General features: G+C 42.5%; 1 protein-coding gene and 1 long non-coding RNA gene across 6 annotated transcripts in view; one reads left to right on the plus strand and one right to left on the minus strand.

The window, feature by feature from the left end:
* Positions 1–3,303: 3,303 nt before the first annotated feature.
* The window catches only part of LOC137768569 (uncharacterized), a 61,892-nt gene continuing 46,116 nt past the window's right edge, over positions 3,304–19,079 (minus strand). For all 5 annotated transcript variants that reach the window (XR_011074765.1, XR_011074762.1, XR_011074761.1 and 2 more), the window contains 2 exons: positions 17,781–17,996; positions 3,304–3,437 (listed from right to left, as the gene is read on the minus strand). This is a non-coding gene — a long non-coding RNA (uncharacterized lncRNA). The remainder of the gene's footprint in view (positions 3,438–17,780; positions 17,997–19,079) is intronic.
* On the plus strand, positions 5,050–15,184 carry LOC137768723 (aldo-keto reductase family 1 member B10-like). The gene is made up of 10 exons (XM_068550290.1): positions 5,050–5,119; positions 6,013–6,024; positions 8,345–8,502; positions 9,566–9,682; positions 13,165–13,286; positions 13,537–13,668; positions 14,045–14,057; positions 14,334–14,401; positions 14,935–15,019; positions 15,137–15,184. Exons 1-10 carry the CDS (start codon positions 5,050–5,052, stop codon positions 15,182–15,184), a joined length of 825 nt encoding a protein of 274 aa, XP_068406391.1.

The raw sequence follows: 19,079 nt of genomic DNA on the forward strand, positions 1-19,079 counted from the left end.
ATGTTAAACTTCAACCAAATATCTATTAATACTTAAGGCTAAAAAAAAAAAAAAAAAAGTCAGTGTCTGGGCTCTACCCGAGTCCAGTTAAATCTGAATGTCTTGTGTGAGTGCGGGCGCGTGTAGGTGGGAGGTCATAGGCGTCTGCAGTTAGAAGTTTCCAGGTGATGCTATTGTACAGCTAAGGTCGAGAAACACTGCTCTAGAAAAAGCCTAATCTGGGTCTATAGCAAAGATCTTTTACTTATTAATTGTGTGAATTTTAAGGTGACAAACTGTCCCCTCATATAAACTGACTGACCTGAACAGTTTACCTAACCTCTCTGAGCCCCCTCCTCTATCATAGGAGGTTGATAATCATGTCTACTCAGTAAAGTTACTTTGGATGTTAAATGGGAAAATTGCACAAAAGCACTCGGCATCATGCTGACCGCATCCCTCCTCTCCTTCTCTCCTTCTCCAGGGTGGTTCCTCTTCTATCTGATTTCTCCCTTGCCTGACAGACTTTCTCAGGGGATCGTCTACCATTTGCGTTGTCTTCTTTCTTGAGAAGAAAGGGTGTCCTTACCTGGATAAAGATGGAGTTTGCAGGCATAACGTGGTGAATGCACGGGGTGGAGAACCGTGTGGACTAAATGTGCATAACACAACACTGTTTACATAAACTCCAAACACAGGCACACTCCATACCAATAAGCGTTATGAAAGCATTGACCAAATATGTTAGCATGATGGCCTGAGCATGAGCAATAGAAATAAAACAGGATAAATATGTAAATCCAACAGACAAAGAGGGCTTTGTATGAAACAATGATGTTCATATTCCATGGAGTCAGTTCATGCACCTGACCCCCCAGAAACACATGAATGAGAAAACATACACTGATATTTAGAAATGTGTATTTTTTATGGAAACAAAGACAAAAGCTCAGGAATCCAATACAGTTGATTTCCTCCTACACTATCGGGACCCCCATACCTGAGGACCCCTTCTCATGAGAACATGGTTTTCTGGGGAGCAGAAATGAACCTTGAGAGCCTTCTCCTGTTCTGGCAATCTTTTCCCCAAATATGTTTTCTCTTATGCTCTAGATGACTCATTTTTTCTTAATTACAAAGTTGAATACGTGCTTGATCAGTCTGGACATCTGGGTTGCTGGTCATGGATCATTGTAAGTCATCAACCCGCACAAACTATGAGAAAATAGATGTTTGTTGCTTTAAACCATTAGGTTTGGGGATAATTTATCGTGCAGCAGCAGATAACTAATACAGTAGAGAATACCCTTCTCGTGCTCGTGGACACATCCTGTTGACCATCATCTGCCATCCGCCAGGCACCACCACTCCGTCCAATGAGTGTGTAAAACCTGCAGGCGTTGGCACCATTTCTGGGCATGTTAGCCACCTCCACTAGTTATCAGTGTCCCCAAGAATCCCCAGTGCCATCCCCCACCAGATGCTACAGTCTCTCTCCTTCTTTGGTGTTTGTTTATAGGGGTAGCAATAAGTGGAATACAGGGGTTGGGGCGTGAGGGTAGCAGAATAGCACAAGAGTTAGTTGTGGAGCCTCTGGACTCTGAGGCCTGTTTGCATCTTGGCTTTTCCAGTTGACCTTGTACCTCTTTAATTCTCAGTTTTCTCCTTGGTATAAAATGGGATTAATAATCATATCTACCTTATAGCACGGTGACAATTGAATTGGAGAATGTGTATGGCACTTAGCACAGCACCTAACTATAAACAAACAAATAAATGGCTCTAGAGCCCAATAATCTGTATTCAAATCCCAGCTCCACCATTTACCTTGAACAAATTACTTAACATCTCGATGTGTCAGTTCCTCATCTATGAAATGGGGATAATAAACGTATCTACCTCATGAGGCTACTGGAAGAGTAAATGAGCAAATGAGCAAATACATGTAATATTATGTAGCACAGGCCTGTTAACAGTAATAACCATAATAGCAAACCATAATCAGAATCACCTCTCTCCTCACCTGACAATGAAGGCTTTTTGTTTGTTTGTTTGTTTTAAGCTAGGTAAGACTTGTGCCTGGGTCATTCTTCCTGTGAGATAAATTCTGAAGCAGATATTCCTCGGTTCATCACGGAACTAAAACTTACTTTTTTTTTTATAAATGAGCTTGAAATTAATTTCTGATGGCATGAACTAAAAAATGGGCTGCAAGCAACTGCTTCTGGCTGATTATATCCACTTCTGAAAATTTTCTGTGTTACACCTCCAGCTTACACTGCCTTTCTCCTTTAGGTCAAAGTCTTTACTTTGATTTCCTTGTATTTCAGGATGAAAATCTACTACATTTAGGATTCCTTCTCTGTAGGTATCAGCAGGGTTTAGGGGAGACTTGCAAAATCCCACAGAGTGGGAATGGTACCTGGTGTGGATCACCATCTATACATTGGCTTCCCCTGAGATGTGACTCATATATCTGGTGCTAAGGGGTGATCATCCATCCCTTTGTGCAGTCATCCAAGATGTCCTTATCCCCATCAAATCCCTAGCCATACAGCCCACTCTATAACCTCCATCCAGCTCCCCTGAATATAATGTGCAGGATGAACTTGTACACGTCACAGCTTTCACAGCCTCAGCCTTGAGATGTTCAGGGGCTCACGCTCCTTCTGAAACCTTACCCTGTAACGTACACACTCAAGGCCTATAAGGTAGAAACAAAATAATTAACAGAGACCCGCAAGCTTGTCTTGCAGAGTACCAGGGAAACCAGGTATGGAAGCACTAACAGCCCCTTCCACTGAGCATCACACAGGCACGTTGAGGGACTAGAATGATTGATCATGAAATTTGGACATCATATGCCGAAAATCTACCAAGCGTAACATATGGAACTCTCCCGATATTGCACATGCCACTCATGAAGAGACATGAAGGACAGTCACACACCTGCACAGAGGACTCCTGAAACTTCCGCTTACTTTCCACCAATCGTTTCCGAACCCCCTCCCTGTCTTGCTCCCTACTTCCACGATAAATACCCCACTCAAAAGCTCATCCTGTCTCCTCCTGTCTCCTCACTTGGCTGCCCTGCAATAAAGCTTTTCTCTTTCTGCAAAAGACCTTTGCCTCTTTTGGTCTTGCTGTTACACAGGGCAACAGCCCCACTTGCTCGGTTACACTTCCTTTCAGCCAACTTTGCCAGTGGACGTCAGTAACCCGGCTGGCTCTCCCAGCACTGGGCTGGGGTTCATGGGACACCCTGAGACTACCTCAGGCCCACTCACCTGGACACCTCCTGTGGGCGTGGCGATCCACGAGAAACAGGGAACCAGGTTTTGGGAACCAGGAGATTCCATCCTAGACTTGGTGTCTTCTCCACAGCCTCACGCCGGGAAACGAGGCACATTTCTCCTCTACTTTGGGACGTCGCATCTCAACAGGGTATCCACAGATGCCTGAGGATATTAACAATAATCACCTCTAAATGTGGGACTATGGATGGGTTTTATTTTCTTACTTAATCTATTCTGCATTCTCTACTGATTTTTCTTTTTATATTTTACAAAGAACATAATATTAAAAAATGAAAGTTGTAAATAATTACTGTAACATCACAAACAGTAGGGTGTGTTATTCTATAAATGGTAATGCAAAAAAAAAGAAAAACACCTCAATTTTGAACCACATTTCACATGATAAACTAAAACAAATTTCCTTTGACCACATAATCCTGCTTCTGGAGAGCAAGCCTAAAATTAATCAAAATGTGTCCAATGCTTTACTCACAATGCTATTCCTTGAAATATTATTTATAATAGAAACAAACTAGAAATAAACTAAATGTCTAAGAATAGGGGGAATGATTGAGTACATTATAACCATAAAACAGAATTTTTTACAACAACTAAAAATGTTTGATGTAAAAACAATTTTAAGAAGAGTATTTATGAACGTATAGAAAAGTTTATTTTGTGGTCCTAAGTATAAAACTATATGTGTAACTGAGCACGACCCTATGGGGCCTTCTTGGAACTGACCTCCCCCCATGTCCTCTGCCTGCCCCTTGTCAGTAGAAGAACTTTAGCCAAAGAATAAATTTAATCAGAGAAGTGAGAAGATGCAGAAAGGAAAATAGTCAAGCAAGAAACAATAATAATAGTTTAACCATTTAACAAAGTCAAGGACCTTTAGTTCCTCCTCAAGGGCTATAGATAACGTTCTGAGCCAGGTCCTTCAAGCTCTTTTCCAGATACTGAAACCCCCATCAAGTGTAAGAAGTTAATTGTATGCCGCCCACAAGCACGGAGACCCTAGACCAGCTGGAACCAATAAGGTTGATGATGTTGACTCCCGATTTCCTCACCACCAACCTATCAGAAGAATGTCCATGAGCTGATCACACACCCCACAAGCCTCTCCTCAGCACGTAGCCCCTTCCTCTTTTCCCTGTATATATATGCACAGAAACAGCACTCTTGTAATGGTATCATGAGTGGTGAGAATATGGATGATTAATATTTCCTTACTTATAATCTACATTTTCTAGTTTTACTATAATGAGCATATATCATTTTGTTATCACAAAGTTTTTTTTCTTTAAGGAAGTGACAAGAATCACTAAATAAATATACGAAGAGTATTAGCATCCTGTCCAGGTGGTTAACAGATAAACATATTCTTATACTTCTGTAATTTCCATGTTCTGAGGCAAAAAAATTTACAACTGTTGAGCAGTTAGATAGGAACAAATTAAAATACATGCACCTTTTTTATTTTCCATTTATTAAACTAGCAAAATAAAATAAAAATGGATAAAATCTCTGTCACTCTCATAAAATAATCCATGCATTTTGAATCAGGGAGAACTGGACACAAGGTTGCAATATTTGAAGTTCATTCACATGAATCAGTATTACAAAAGGCTGAAAGGACTTTCCTGTTCCTTCCAGGGTTGGAAGTGTCTGCCCACACCCAGCCTCTAGCTCCTCCCTCTGCAGCCAGAGTCAGCACCATTAAGCGGGGCAGAAGACAATTAATCTGCTCACTCACGACTATTTTGCACTCACCATGGCAACCTTTGCGGAGCTCAGTACTAAGGCCAAGATGCCCATCTTGGGCCTGGGCACCTGGAAGGAATGTATGCAAGGATTTGGACACCTACTTCCCTCGAGGGGCTTTGGGCATTTTCTCCTGTCAGTAGGGAAAGCTCAGAGGCAAGGGTTTGGAGAGGTAAATGTTGGGCCCTGGAGGCAGGACCGAGGTTGCTTTGCTTTCTCAGGGCTGATTCAGGCTGCAAAGCTCCAAGACTGGCTTTTTCCAGCAGTGGTGAGAGCTTTGCTAGCAAGTATCAAGTTTTAAGCAGTTTGGGGACTAAAAAACACACTTGCTTTCCTGGGCACTTCCTCTCTCAGCAGCCTTTCCCTCTCAACTCCCCCTGGCTCTGGGACACTTAGAGGGCCCTGGGTTGGCTGCTGTGGCCTGGGGGGTTGGGAGGAGGGGCTGGGAGGGCTCAGGAGGCTCTGGCACTTCACGCTGCCTAGGGTGGAACCTGCCCGGGCAGCATCAGCACTCCCGGGGAGAGTGCTGAGAATCAGAAGCTGAGGCCCCACCCCAGGCTACTGAGTTGGAACCTGTTCTTTAACAATCTCCAGAGCATAGTAGAGTCTGAGAAGGCTGCGACCACAGGGAGGGCGGTCCCAGAGAGAGGGGCGCCTGGGCTGGGAGTCGGGGAGCTCGGGTTCCCCAGGTGTTGCTAGAGTGAGCTGGCAAAACCCAGAAAGGCACTCCCAGTGCTCAGGGAAGCAGATTCCCGAGCCTCTCTTAGGATAAGTTTAAAGTGTCTTCCCATCATTTTCTAACTGCCTTCGCTCTCACTTCCGTCCGTGATGGCGCCATCCTAACTAGTTCCAGTTCTCTACGTACCTTCTTCTCTCTTGTCCCTCTGTTGAGTCTTTCTCCTCTGACTTTGTCCTTCTCTGCACCTGGTTTTCTCATCTCCTCTCTTGGGTTTGCAGGTAGGCTCCCTCCTAGTCCCGGGACTGGGTCATTCTCAGGAAGCTCTCTCGGATAATCTGGGCGAGCAGATTAATTCCAGCTTGATTCATCCCAGCTTCTCTTGCTTGAACAGGGCTGCTTTTCTCCAAATCAGAGCTTTGACTTTGACACAGATGTGACAAATAATTGCTTCCAGATCTCCAGTGAATCTGCTCACCTCGTATACATTTACCCAAAAAGGAGACTTCCCTGGTGACGCAGTGGTTAAGAATCCGCCTGCCAGTGCAGGGGACACGGGTTTGAGCCCTGGTCCATGGAAGATCCCACATCCCACATGCCACAGAGTAACTAAGCCCGTGCACCACAACTACTGAGCCTGCGCTCTAGAGCCCGTGCTCCGCAACAGAAATCACCGCAGTGAGAAGCCCACGCACCGCAATCAGGAGTAGCTTCAGCAGGCGGCAACTAGAGAAAGCTGGCGCACAGTGAGGAAGACCCAACGCAGCCAAAAATAGATAAATAAATAAATTTATTTTAAAAAACCTCACTAATCTGAAAAAAAAATAAAGCTAGATGAATTGGGAGATTGGGATTGACATATATACACTAGTATGTATAAAATGGATAACTAATAAGAACCTGCTGTATAAAAAAATAAATAAAATTCAAAAATTCGGAAACAAAAAGAATATAGCACTCAAAGCAGTATTGTATAAAGATATAATCAATGTGATGCCAAGTATTTGATACCAAGTATTTATCAAAGATACCATGTACTTTTGGTCTTTATTTTTGTACAATAATTACTTTTGAAAAGACAACTTAAAAGTTGGATCACTAAATTCAACTATGCTTCGTCAATATTTCTTCTTCTAGCCCTACAAAGCAATACTGGATCTACTCTAATAAGTGATTTTTCACTGGAATAAATAAATAAGTAAAAAGTTTACCCAAAAAATTATTTTCAGAATTTCAGAATTAGATGTAAGGATTATGAAGGGAAACATTTTCAAGGTGTAGGGATGATGTACTTTTTATGGCTTATGCGTTTACCAGTGAAGGTAAAGTAGGGTGTAGTGATTGGGAGGGGCATCCAGGGATGCTTCTTTCTTTTATTTTTATTTATATATTTGGCTGCTTTTGGTCTTAGTTGGGGCATGCAGGTTGCGGTGCGTGGACTCTTGGTTCCGGAGCGCGGGCTATAGAGCGCTCGGGCTTACTTGCCCCACAGCATGTGGGATCTTAGTTCCCCAACCAGGGATGGAACACACATCCCCTGCATTGGTAGGTGGATTCTTAACCACTGGACAACCAGGGAAGTCCCCAGGGATGCTTCTGAATGTGTTTATTATTTCACGATGATAGAAGAGATTTGAAAAAGATTTTGTGAAAGATCAGTATTAAGTACTTTTTTTTCATTGTTTGGCTTTGCTAGATTAGAAAGAATGTGGTATTTTTAATGCCCTTCCTCCCTCCCTTCCTTCCTTCCCTCCTTTCTCTTTCTTCCTTTCTTTTTTCTTCCTTTCCTTTCTCTTTCTCCCTTTCTCTCTTCCTCTTTCTTTTCTTCCTTTCTCCCTTTCTTCCTTTCTCTCTTTCTTCCTTTTTCTCTCTTTCTTCCGTTCTTTCTTTCTTCCTTTCTCTTTCTTCCTTCTTTCTCTCTTCCTCTCTTTCTTTCTCTTTCTTTCTTTCTTTCTTTCCTTCCTTCCTTCTTTCTCTTCTGTCTTTCTTGCTTTGTGGGGGTGGGGGGGAGGAATAAACCCCATTCTTACAAGGTTTTCTATTTCTCCTTTTTCTGAAACAACAGTTATATAATGCCTTGCATCCATTGACTCTTAGGTGTGTGCCCAGTGCTGTGCTGCAAATGACATTCATTGTGGCCCTTAACACAATGACCTCATGAGGCAGGTGCTATTGTTATTATTCCCATTTTGTAGACTAGGTTTAGAGAAGTTAAGTAATCTGCTCAGGCCACACACCTAGTATGCGATGAGCCTGGATTTATGCAGTAATGACCATTTTCTCTCTCTGAAGATTCCTTTGAGTTACTTCAAAATCCAGTCTTCAGCCTGGTCATTAGGAGTTTGCAGTCTCTTCCACATACTTGGAGACATTTCCTGGCTGGAGGGTGAACCTGGATTAGAAGGGAGTGGGCTTCAGCTAGGATACAACAGGAGGCTATAATCATAAAGTTAATTCACTTTCCTTTAAAAGTTTTCCAAACCACGTTTTCTTCCCAGGTGTCCCCTGGAAAAGGGGACCCCAGGGAAACCTTGGTTTGGAGAAGCTGGACTGTATAGGAGAGCCTGTTGAAGGTGGTCTGGGGATAAGTCTATGATGGTCTTTTCTTTTTCCTTCTGGTCTACCCCAGGCAAAGTCAGAGAGGCTGTGAAGGTGGCCACTGACGTAGGATGTCGCCACTTGGACTGTGCTTATGCCTACGAGAACGAGCATGAGGTGGGGGAAGCCATCCAAGAGAAGATCCGAGAGAAGGTTGTGAAGCAGGAGGTGGGAGGACTGCACTTCAAGGCAGGCGGAAGTATTAGATTTGGTCAGCACCCGAACTCTGCCAGCCTTTGCTCTAAGTACTCTGGTCATTTCCCCCAGCCGTCTTCATTTCCCCCGCTGCCTTTGTAACATCCCTGGATACAAACATCCACACTCTAGCCCAGTATTGGTGTGCAGAGACGCTGCTGCTACCCTACCCATCTCGACTGGGTTTTCCCTTTGTGGGAATGGCTCCACTGAGCCATGGCAGTGCCCTTAGCGTCCCCGTTCCCCATCAGTGGGCTCCATCTGCCCCGTGGCAGTTAAAAGCTAAGGCTGCAGTCAGAAATGGATCCTGAAGCTCCACCTTTCAGCACTGTGGTCTCAATGGTTGTGGCCCAGACGTTCTCAGCCAGCAGGTATTTTGGAAAATGGTGGGAGCGTTTTTTATTGTCATATATGAATTTCATTTTAGTTCAGTCTAGTAAAAGGCAAGTTACAAAATGTTATTTAAAAGGTGGGGGGATTGAGTGAGAGAGGGTTGAGAATCACTGAATCTGTATTATATCCAACTTGCTAAAAGGCACCAGTTACAGGTACTTGGAAAGTGCACGTATCTATAGGGGGACAAATAGACTCCACTGTATGCAGTGGTTGAGTCTGGATAAACTCCTTACAGAGTCATCACTTGGAGCCCGTGGGCTTGGACACATGGGAGAGCAGAGAGAGGACCACCTGCTCCCAAAGGCTTAAGAACTTAAAAGCTGGTTGCAATTCCTGACTTCAGAAAGCCTACAGCTGAGGAAGAGAAAGGTACATGTAAACAAACACTGAATCCATGCCCAAATATGCTATGCAATGTAAGAGATACATAGAACACCAGGAGAGTTGAAAAGATAACTTGCCCTCGACACTTAAGAGAGGTCATTGACTTCCTGAGCGACCTGGTGACCTTGGATCCCTGGATCGTGCATCTTAACCAACTGTGCTGTAAACAGCGTGCCCCCGGGTTAGATCAGGGTGAAGGTCAAAAAGCAGGGAGAGCGAGTATGATATGGCCCCTTCTTTGTCCAGTGCTGACACCTCAATTCTGTGCTCTCTGCAGTTGTGGCCCACCTTCTTGGAGAAGCATCTAGTGAGGGAAGCCTGTCAGAAGACCCTCAAGGATTTGAAACTGGACTATCTGGACCTCTATCTTATTCACTGGCCATGGGGATTACAGGCTGAAGCTACTCCCTGTCCCAATCTCTAGTTCCCAAGCAGGTGCTGGAAAATAGCACCTTTGCTAGGGCTGGGGGTCAGGGAGCTGGGGGCTGGAGACCAGGGGGAGCCGAAGCAGGAGGTCTTGCACTTCAGGACTTCATGGGAAGGTTGTCAGGATGAGACAGTGGAGCAGAACGGCACTGGCCTGAAAGGGAGACCGAGTCCATGTACTGCTGTGGAGGTGACCACGTGCCTTGGTTTTCTCTGTTATGTCTGAGAGAACTATGATTTCTGGCAGCCCAGGCAAACCGTAACTGCCACGTCACCTTGGTCCTGATTCCATGCTGAGAGTTCCCCTCCCAGGGCAGCTCTTACATAATAATTTTTCAGGACTCAACCTTCTCATTAACCAAAGCACTGGGAATGCCATTTTGGAGAAGAGCCCAAGTATGGTCGTGCCCAAGTATGGTAGCCAGGCCTCAGTGAAGAAACAGAGCTCATTGCCTGGGGCTCTGCACCTGCCTGTGCCCGAGAGGCTGAGGGACATGAATTCCCAGCTCTCTCACCTGGGTTTGCATGTGTTGATTAGCTAAGTAACCTAGTATAGGTTATGTAACTCCTCCAAGCCTCAGTTTCTCCTGCTTCTTAAAAAAAAATCTTCTAATAGATACTAATAACATATATCTTTTAGGATATGGTAATTTAAATATTAAGATAGCTGACACATATGGAGTGCAGGAAGTCATAGCTTATTTAATTACTGGCATCATCCTCATTTTCAAATGAGGACATTGAGACGTAGAGATTGGTGACTTTTTCAGGTCACGTATGGTGTGAGACAGAGCAGTGTCTCTGTCTCAAAAATACAGCCACTGAAACCCTTAACATGGTGCTCAGCACACAGTAAATATACACATTCACACATCAGGGGAGAGAAGTGTCCTGCTTCTCAGATCAAATAATGACCTATTCCACCTAATTCGCACTCAAAACTGAATTAAGGAATGGAAGTCTTTCGCTGATCATTTCTTTCTGAAACCGTTGTTCTCTCTTGCCAATGCTAGGAGAGAACAAAGTGAATGAGCAAACTGCAGATGAATAGTGACAAAAACTCCAAGAGCTCATTGTGTCGTTTTGCCAGCTTTCAGTTTGGGGGCACATGTAATTATGAGTTTGTGTTGTGTTTTACAGGTTAAACCTGTATTAAGCCTAACCTCTCTGAAAATCTTAGAATTGTTATAATTAAATGAAATATAACTTTTCTGTGGGTTGTTTTTCAAAGGTATTTATTTGTGAGCACAGCATTCTTGTGGCTTTGAATTTTAACAAGTAACAGTAAGAAAATTTAGGTAGCAAAATTGACTTGATGATGGAGGGAAAGGGTTATGAGGCAGAGAAGCCATCATTTCATGATGGCAAGGTGAGCAATCCTGTAAATGTATTTGAAGGGAATTGTCTTTGGCAAGTAAATCATTAAATATGCCTTCTAGCAGCAGAAAGGCTGTTAAAAAGAAGTATGGAGAAAACTCCCTGGATTTCTATGTGTGAATTTTTAAGACTGTTATGAAGCTCTCTAGGTTGTATGTAAAAGGAAAACAAAAAAGGAAACATAAACTACCAGCCGGATCAAGAGCCATATGATAAAGATCTTCAGAATTACCATTTGATTTCCTCGACAAGAATTTATCATTTGCAGTTAGGTTCTGTAAGTCAAAATTAGCAATAATAAAAGAGCAGGGACTTCCCTGGCAGTCCAGTGGTTAAGATTCCGTGCTTCCACTGCAGGGAGCAAGGGTTCAATCCCTGGTCGGGGAACTAAAGATCCCATGTGCCGTGTGGTGTGACCAAAAAATTAAAAAAAAAAAAAAAAAGCAATGATTTATGTAATTAAGAGCCATACTAAATAATAACCTATTGGCAATATCATATCTCATGAGCAAGAGACTATACGTGGAAGTAAATCAAATAGTCTTGGGGAAATCTTATGAAGACATCTATTTGTCATTCATTCTGCTATCTTGAGCATATAATTAAATATAAATCCATGGTAAATGTGACAGAACATCACTGCTGTAAAAGGCATGAGCTGTTTGAGCCCACATACTCAAAAGTGGGTTCGAACTACAAGTTGAAAAATGCTGTTTTTTCTTATTTTTACATATTCATTTTTACCTTAATGACCACACAAGTCATTATCCAAGTACATAGTCTTAAATACTTGTTTGATATATTCACTAAAATAAATATATTAAGCCTGGATCTTTAAGAAAATATATTACTTTCTTTTTGCTAGTGACAAAATTGTAGCCATAAAAAGAAATGCAAATTCTGGTGCTTAACTATATTTTAAAAAAAGGCAACATATTTATTTTCCTACCACGAACAACCTCCTGTAAGAGAAATATTTCACGGTGATGACTTAATGAATGATATAATGGTTTATGTGCATTATATGGACTCAACTCAATGAATGTTTTATTCCTGAGAATGAAAATTGTGGCAAAACCTACAACATAGCCTAAGGTTTCAGTAGACTCAGATTTTGCACTAAATTTGACGAGAAGGCTCTGTCATATATATTACCCTGGTAAAACATGACCTCTGAAATATCTTAGGAATTATTCTTTGTGGAATATGTAGACTAACACACCTCTAGCGTTGGTTCCACAAGAGTTTTTGCCCTCATTCGTAACAATAGTATTCATTGTGGCAACTATGTCATTGTTCTCTGTAAAAAGTACCCTGATTTTCACAGTGCTGTATCCTTAGAATGGATTTGAGAATGACTGCTAAATGAAAGATTTTGAGGGCGTGAAAAGATTTTGATGACCAAGGTCAGAGGCTCTAAGATGAAAAGGCAGGACTGAAGCAACTGATGTTTATGTGGACCCACAACCAGTTCAATAGAAACCTTCTTGAACACCCTGAAGCAGATGGGAGAAAAAAAGTGTAATGATGTCAAGATGTATCATACACCCACCTATACCTTCTCTATGGTACACAGAAACTGTTACATTGTGTCATTGCCCAACTCAGTTGTTTCGGGGACCTTGTGATCTCATCAATTGTAAACATTTTTGCCCAGTTCAAAGACCAACATCATCTACCCCTAGTGGCCCTCTATGCATTAAAATCACCTGGGGAGTTTTAAAGATCCCAACGCTGAGGCCACATCCTACACCAGTTTGGTAAGAAACTCTGGGGGTTGGATCTGGGCATCAGTATATTTTAAAGCGGTCAGGTGATTCCAAATTGCAGCCACATTTGAGAACCACTGGCTGAAGTGTCCCCTGAACACCTCATGCTTATCCCCACCTCAAAGCCTTTCCTCCTGCTTTCCTCTCTACCCATGGGCTGAATGGAAAATTCCTCTTCACGCTTTGGTTAATCCTTACGATGGTGGATCCTGTACCAGGTACTCCTGTCCCAGAGAGGACTAAGCCAAGCCAGGATCCCTGGGGTCCCTCTAGCACTGCCCAAAGGTGTCCCTTTCTATGACAGGCCATGGAGGAACTGGTGGACGAGGGGCTGGTGAAAAACATTGGGATCTCCAACTTCAACCACTTCCAGATCGAAAGGCTCTTGAACAAACCTGGACTGACATACAAACCAGTGCTTACCAGGTAAATTCTGTTTAGTAAAGGGTAAGGGTCCTGCGCTATTACTTCTTAAACATTTGGAGGCAAGTTCAATGCTTTGCACCGAGTCTCATTTGAAGGTCAGTCATCAGGTACTTTGTTGGTCATGTGAGACAGCTCTTGGGGTCTGGTTTAGCCAGGCTAGCAGTGGGCAGTGTTTGGCTTTTGCTTGACAGTCTTTTTTTGTGTGTAGAACTCCCTGTGAGCAGCTCAAAAAGCAGGTGGACTTTCCTAGTGATGAGGATTGTTCGCTTTTACAGACTGAGTGTCACCCATTCCTCAGGCAGGAGAAACTGATCCAGTACTGCCAGTCCAAGGGCATCACTGTCATGGCTTACAGCCCTCTGGGCTCTCCAGATAGACCTGGGCGAGGCATCTGATCTTCCTCTTGACATTCTTTAAGAAAAGCCATCAGATGGCTAGTGGGAAGCTGTTGCATAGCACAGGGAGATCAGCTCGGTGCTTTGTGACGACCTAGAGGGGTGGGATAGGGAGGCTCAAGAGGGAGGGGATATGGGGATATATGTATACATATAGCGGATTCACTTTGTTGTACAGCAGAAACTAACACAACACTATACTCCAATAAAGAGTATAAAATTATACTCCAATTATACTCCAATAAAGATTATTGGAAAAAATAATACTCCAAAAAATTATACTCCAATAAAGATATATATTTTTTAAAAAGCCATCAGAAAGAAAAATGCGTGTAATGCAATGTGCCTGGCATACTCAAACAGTGGGGAAAATATGGTAACTTTATAAAAAACAGCAACATGCCTGACCCCCTGGAATTACTCCGGTTCAGCCACCCAGCACTGGATCAACCTGTGCAAAAATACTGACGCTTCAAAGCCCATGGGTAAGACATGAAGCTTTCAAATCCTGCTGCCTTGTCTCCCACATGGAGAAGACTGATGATCAGCCTTGGGACCATCGCTGGAGTAATATTCATCTACATATGGTAGCCATGGTGATTATTCACACCAGCCATCTTTCTCCCTCTAGGGCCAAGGGTCCTTAATCTAGGACTCTTCCCTACTGGAGGATCCCAAGATTAAGGAGATTGCTGCAAAGCACAAAAAATCCACAGCCCAGGTACAAGGTACATAGTTTCTTTTCCGTCCAGCAGATCAGTCTTGTGTTTTATTCCTTGTGTTGTCTTCATTTAACTCCTTGAAGGTGAAAAGAACAGGACAGGAAGCCCATTAAGGCCCTTCCTTGAAAGCCTGTTTGTTTGGAACTCCAGGAAATCCCATGGTTATCACTGAAACAAAGATGGCATCTAACGGCTTCTGTTGAGTCCTGTTGTCCAGGAAGAAGAGCATGGCTACGCAGACAAAAGATTTGGGTTCAGATCCCAGCTCCACTACTTATCAGCCTCATGACCCCAAACACTGTCCCAAGCCACTTTCCTTATTTTTAAAAAAGGAAGATTATGGAGTTGTTGTGAGGATTAAGGGAGATAGCTGGCAGAGGACTGGCAAGCGTCTGGTAGTTATAAAGTGCTCAGTCAACACTAGCTGCTGTACTAAAGATACAGTGAGTGGCAGAGATGTTTTATTTTTCTGAAAATGCAGAGGGAGCAGTCCTTGTAGATAAGTGGAAACACCACGTCCCCTTCTGCACGGGTTCTGATCTGGTTCCATATCAGGAGGAACGTGGTCGTAATTCCCAAGTCTGTGACGCCAGCACGCATCGCTGAGAACTTTCAGGTAAGATTCCAGCTGGTTGGTCCTGGTTTTCTCAGTGAAGGAGGGGACGGGAGAGATTCCCTCACCAGGCCTCTCATGCTGTCCCTGTGTTTTCTGTGGGCTCTTCCCCCTTCCCAGCACCTTGCCATCTCTCAGGCCAGGGAGCTGACCTCAGAGCTGAGATGAATGACCAAGGATGGGCTGGGGGAGCAGCCGGTGAGGTCCTGTCAGGTCTGAGCACAGCTGTATCTCTGATCTGATCACGGGGACTCTGCCATCTTGAGGATATGAAGATTTAAAAGAATAAGTCAGATCTGGTAAATGCCAGCCAGATGGTGCCAAACTCCAACTGGGACCTGGAGGGATTTGACTTTCTCAATAAGACCCCATAATGCCCAAACTCTCAGGCCTGCTTTAGTCATTCATTAACTTGCAATAATTGCATTTTACATGACTAGAATTTTGTACCCTACTTATTGCATTATGGTGAGATTTTGCTATACATTATAGAGTTAAAAGGGGTACAGATTAGAGAGAGGCTCCTGTAGAAAATAATTTCCAGTAAAATTTGAAAGGACCCTCATCAGTGAACATTGTTAGAAATAAGCATTTTTTTTTGCTTTAATATTGAGTACACATGAGTATAAGAGTGAAACATAAAACTGAACGTAAAAACCATGCAAAAATAATAGGCTGTAAAGAATCTTGGAAAAAACCATTTGCCATGAATGTGACAGAAAACAGATGAGTAATTTTCTTACAATCAAAAAAGCTTATTCAAATCAGTAAGAAAAATCTAAGATGTCAAAAGAAAAGTTGGTGAATGAAAATTGGCCAATAAACAACATGAAAAGTTATTCATACTAGTAACCAAAAATGCAAATTATAACAAGCTATCTATACTATCAAATCAATAAAGCTTAAAATAAAAGAAAAATCTATCTAGCAAAATAAATATGTAAGCAGGTTTTTTTTTCTATGTGGTAACCAGTGAATTTCATGTTTGTTATTCTCTTACATAATTTTCATATTTTCTAAAATAGGAAATTCATGTTTACAGTCAGAGATGTAAACATTAAACATTTTTTAAGCATTAAAAAAAAATAACAAGGATCCAACTCAATCAGTTATTTCACACACCTATGGGGAAAGTCAAATCAAAGAAACATTTTTTACTTGAAGTTATTTTCATTCAGTTGGTCTTTCAACTTTAGTAAACAAACACCCTGAGTGTACTACGCGGTGGAATTTGATTACATTGTATTTAAAATTCTATCCAGTTTGTTCTTTTCTCATTTGTTGTCAGTAGGGTAAATGTTTCCCCAGCAACTCCAGGGAAGTGCTACCTTTGAGCACTTTTGTTGGTTCAAAATGGTCAGGCCCCACGTCAGTTAGGGAGAGATGGAAAGACCAAGGAGAAGACTTTGACCATTGTTTAAAAGTTACGCACGGTAGGTGGTTTGAGGTTACCACTGTGTTTGTGGCCTAGGGCCTTTGCCCTGGTTATTCTCAATGCCTGGGATGCTTTATCTACCCTCAGATAGTGTGAGTGATTCTCTGCCTCATAGTCTTCAGGTCTTCGCTCATTCATCATCTTCTCAGGAAGCCCTTCTTTCCCCACCCTATTTAAAATTAATCCATCTTCTCTGGTGCTCCCTCTTTCTCCTCTCTGTTTTCCTTTTTTCCATAGCATTTATTTACCTAACATATTATGTATTTTATTTATTTGTTGTTTGCTTGCTTGCTTGTTCTGTTTCTACCTAATAAAATGTAAGCTCTATGAGAGCAGGAATTTTTGTCTGTTTATTTATTTATTTATTTATTTATTTTTATTTTTTTTTAAATTATTAGCACTTTAATTATTATTTATTTATTTGGCTGTGTTGGGTCTTTGTTTCTGTGCGAGGGCTTCCTCTAGTTGCGGCAAGCGGGGGCCACTCTTCATCGCGGTGCGCGGGCCTCTCACTATCGTGGCCTTTCTTGTTGCGGAGCACAGGCTCCAGACGCGCAGGCTCAGTAGTTGTGGCTCACGGGCTTAGTTGCTCCGCGGCATGTGGGATTTTCCCAGACCAGGGCTCGAACCCGTGTCCCCTGCATTAGCAGGCAGATTCTCAACCACTGCGCCACCAGGGAAGCCCTGTCTGTTTATTTTTATTTTATTTTTATTCTGATGTTTCAGATGACAAAACTGAAACCAGGTCTCTTAATTGTTACAAGCCATGGTGCCTACCTACCTACCTACGCTGAAGTGATTCTATGAAGGACTCTACAGCTAATCATAAATTGTATTAATTACTGTTATAGATTAAATGTTTGTTATGGAATTCGTATGTTGAAATTCTAACTCCTAATGTGATGGTATTAGGAGGTATGATTTTTGGGAGGGGATTAGGTCATGAGGGTAGAACCCTCATGAATGGGATTAGTGCCCTTATAAGAAGACACAGGAGATCTCCCTCCCTCTCTCTCTCTCTCTCTCTCTCTGCTCTCTGCCGTATGAAGATACAATGAGAAGATGGCCATCTGCAAATCAGGAAGTGCCAGATCTGCTGGCACCTTGATCTTGGACTTTGCCGCCTCCAGAACTATGAGAAATACATTCCTGTTGTTTAAGCTGCCTCTAGCCCATGGTAACTTGTTATAGCAGCCCAAGCTGTCTAAAACAGTTACTAAGGGGAAAGAGTTAGTTTACAGCAGAGAAAGGTGGCAGATACCTCTGGTATTAGTTTTCTACTGCTGTGTAACAAATCATCACAAATGGCTTGAAACAACATCCACTTACGATCTCACAGCTCTGTCAGATCCAACTGGGTTCTGCGCTCAGGGTCTCCCAAGACGGAAATCAAGGTGTTGGCCAGGCTGGAATTTCATCAGGAGGCTTTGGGGAAGAATTTTCCTTCCAACTCATTCAGGTTGTTGGCAGAGTTCTGTTCCTTGTAGCTGTAGGACTGAGGTCCCCATTTCCCTGTGGCTGTCAGCTGGGGGCTGCGCTCAGATCCTGGAGGCCAATCACAGTTATTTGCCATGGGTTTTCTCCAACTCAACAAGGTAGACCTCCCTGGAGTTGAATCCCTGTCACACTTTGCATTTCTCTGACTTCCCCTTTTGCTACCAGCCAGAGAAAACTCTGCTTTTTAAGGGCTGATGTGATTAGACTAGGCCCACCCAGATAATCTTCCTTTTGCCATATAACTAAGCAAAATCATGGCAGCAACACCATGGGCCAAGGTCATAGGGCCATCCTAAAATTCTGCCTACCACCCCACCTTAATCAAGTGATCAGTTTAACATTATCAGTAATAGGACAAATTGAAATTATGTATCACCTGCTAGGATGCAATGAGAAGAAGCTAGCATCACATCTCTGATATCCCTGCCAAAGTTGTATAACTTGAATATAAACATGAGGAAACATCAAACAATCCCATCAGGAGAGCTGTTCGACAAAATCAGTGGTTATGTATCAAAATGGCAAAGCTGAAGCTCAAAGGGATGGAAAAATAGAGTATTCCTTTCTACAGCATATTAAGAATGTAATTAATGTTTTTCAAAGTACACAGAAATGCCAAGGGTTTTGTCAAGGTCCCAGGCCACTCCTTTATACAGCAATAAGCAGGGTTTTAAATAGTTTTTTTAAATTTTAAAAGGAATTAATATTTATTGATTTTTTTTTTACATATTTCTCCTAGAATTCAGCATGCAATAAATACATAGGACTACTTTTTAGTTTCTGTTTTTTAAAAAAATCACCCTGTTTTTTTTTTTTTTATTGTCTTGGTGACCTTAGTCTCTAGACATGACCAGAAACAAGGTCATGAGGTTCCACTTTTTGAGCAGCCCCACTGCCTTCTATGTGTATTGTTTCTCTGCACTTTGCACTACCATGTCCAAATATCAATACAATCTTATCAATTGTTACATGGTTGGCCAAGTTCCCCACACCATGACTTTGCATCCTCCTCACCCTGTCTTTGGATCTGGGGCTTTGGCCTTCTGATCCAAGGCTGTCGCTCTCTCTCCCAGCAAGCCAAGGGCAGTGGAGTCAGAAGCGGCAGGTCTCTGAAAATCAAATTATCCACAA

The sequence above is a fragment of the Eschrichtius robustus genome, chromosome 8, assembly GCF_028021215.1.
Source record: "Eschrichtius robustus isolate mEscRob2 chromosome 8, mEscRob2.pri, whole genome shotgun sequence".
NCBI classification, from domain to species: Eukaryota; Metazoa; Chordata; class Mammalia; order Artiodactyla; family Eschrichtiidae; genus Eschrichtius; species Eschrichtius robustus.

Coding starts and splice junctions, on each gene's coding strand:
- LOC137768723 (XM_068550290.1), top strand. CDS start 5,050: ATGGCAACCTTTGCGGAGCTCAGTACTAAGGCCAAGATGCCCATCTTG. Junction 13,287..13,536: donor TACAAACCAGTGCTTACCAG/GTAAATTCTGTT, acceptor GGACTTTCCTAG/TGATGAGGATTGTTCGCTTT. Junction 15,020..15,136: donor GCATCGCTGAGAACTTTCAG/GTAAGATTCCAG, acceptor CCCCCTTCCCAG/CACCTTGCCATCTCTCAGGC.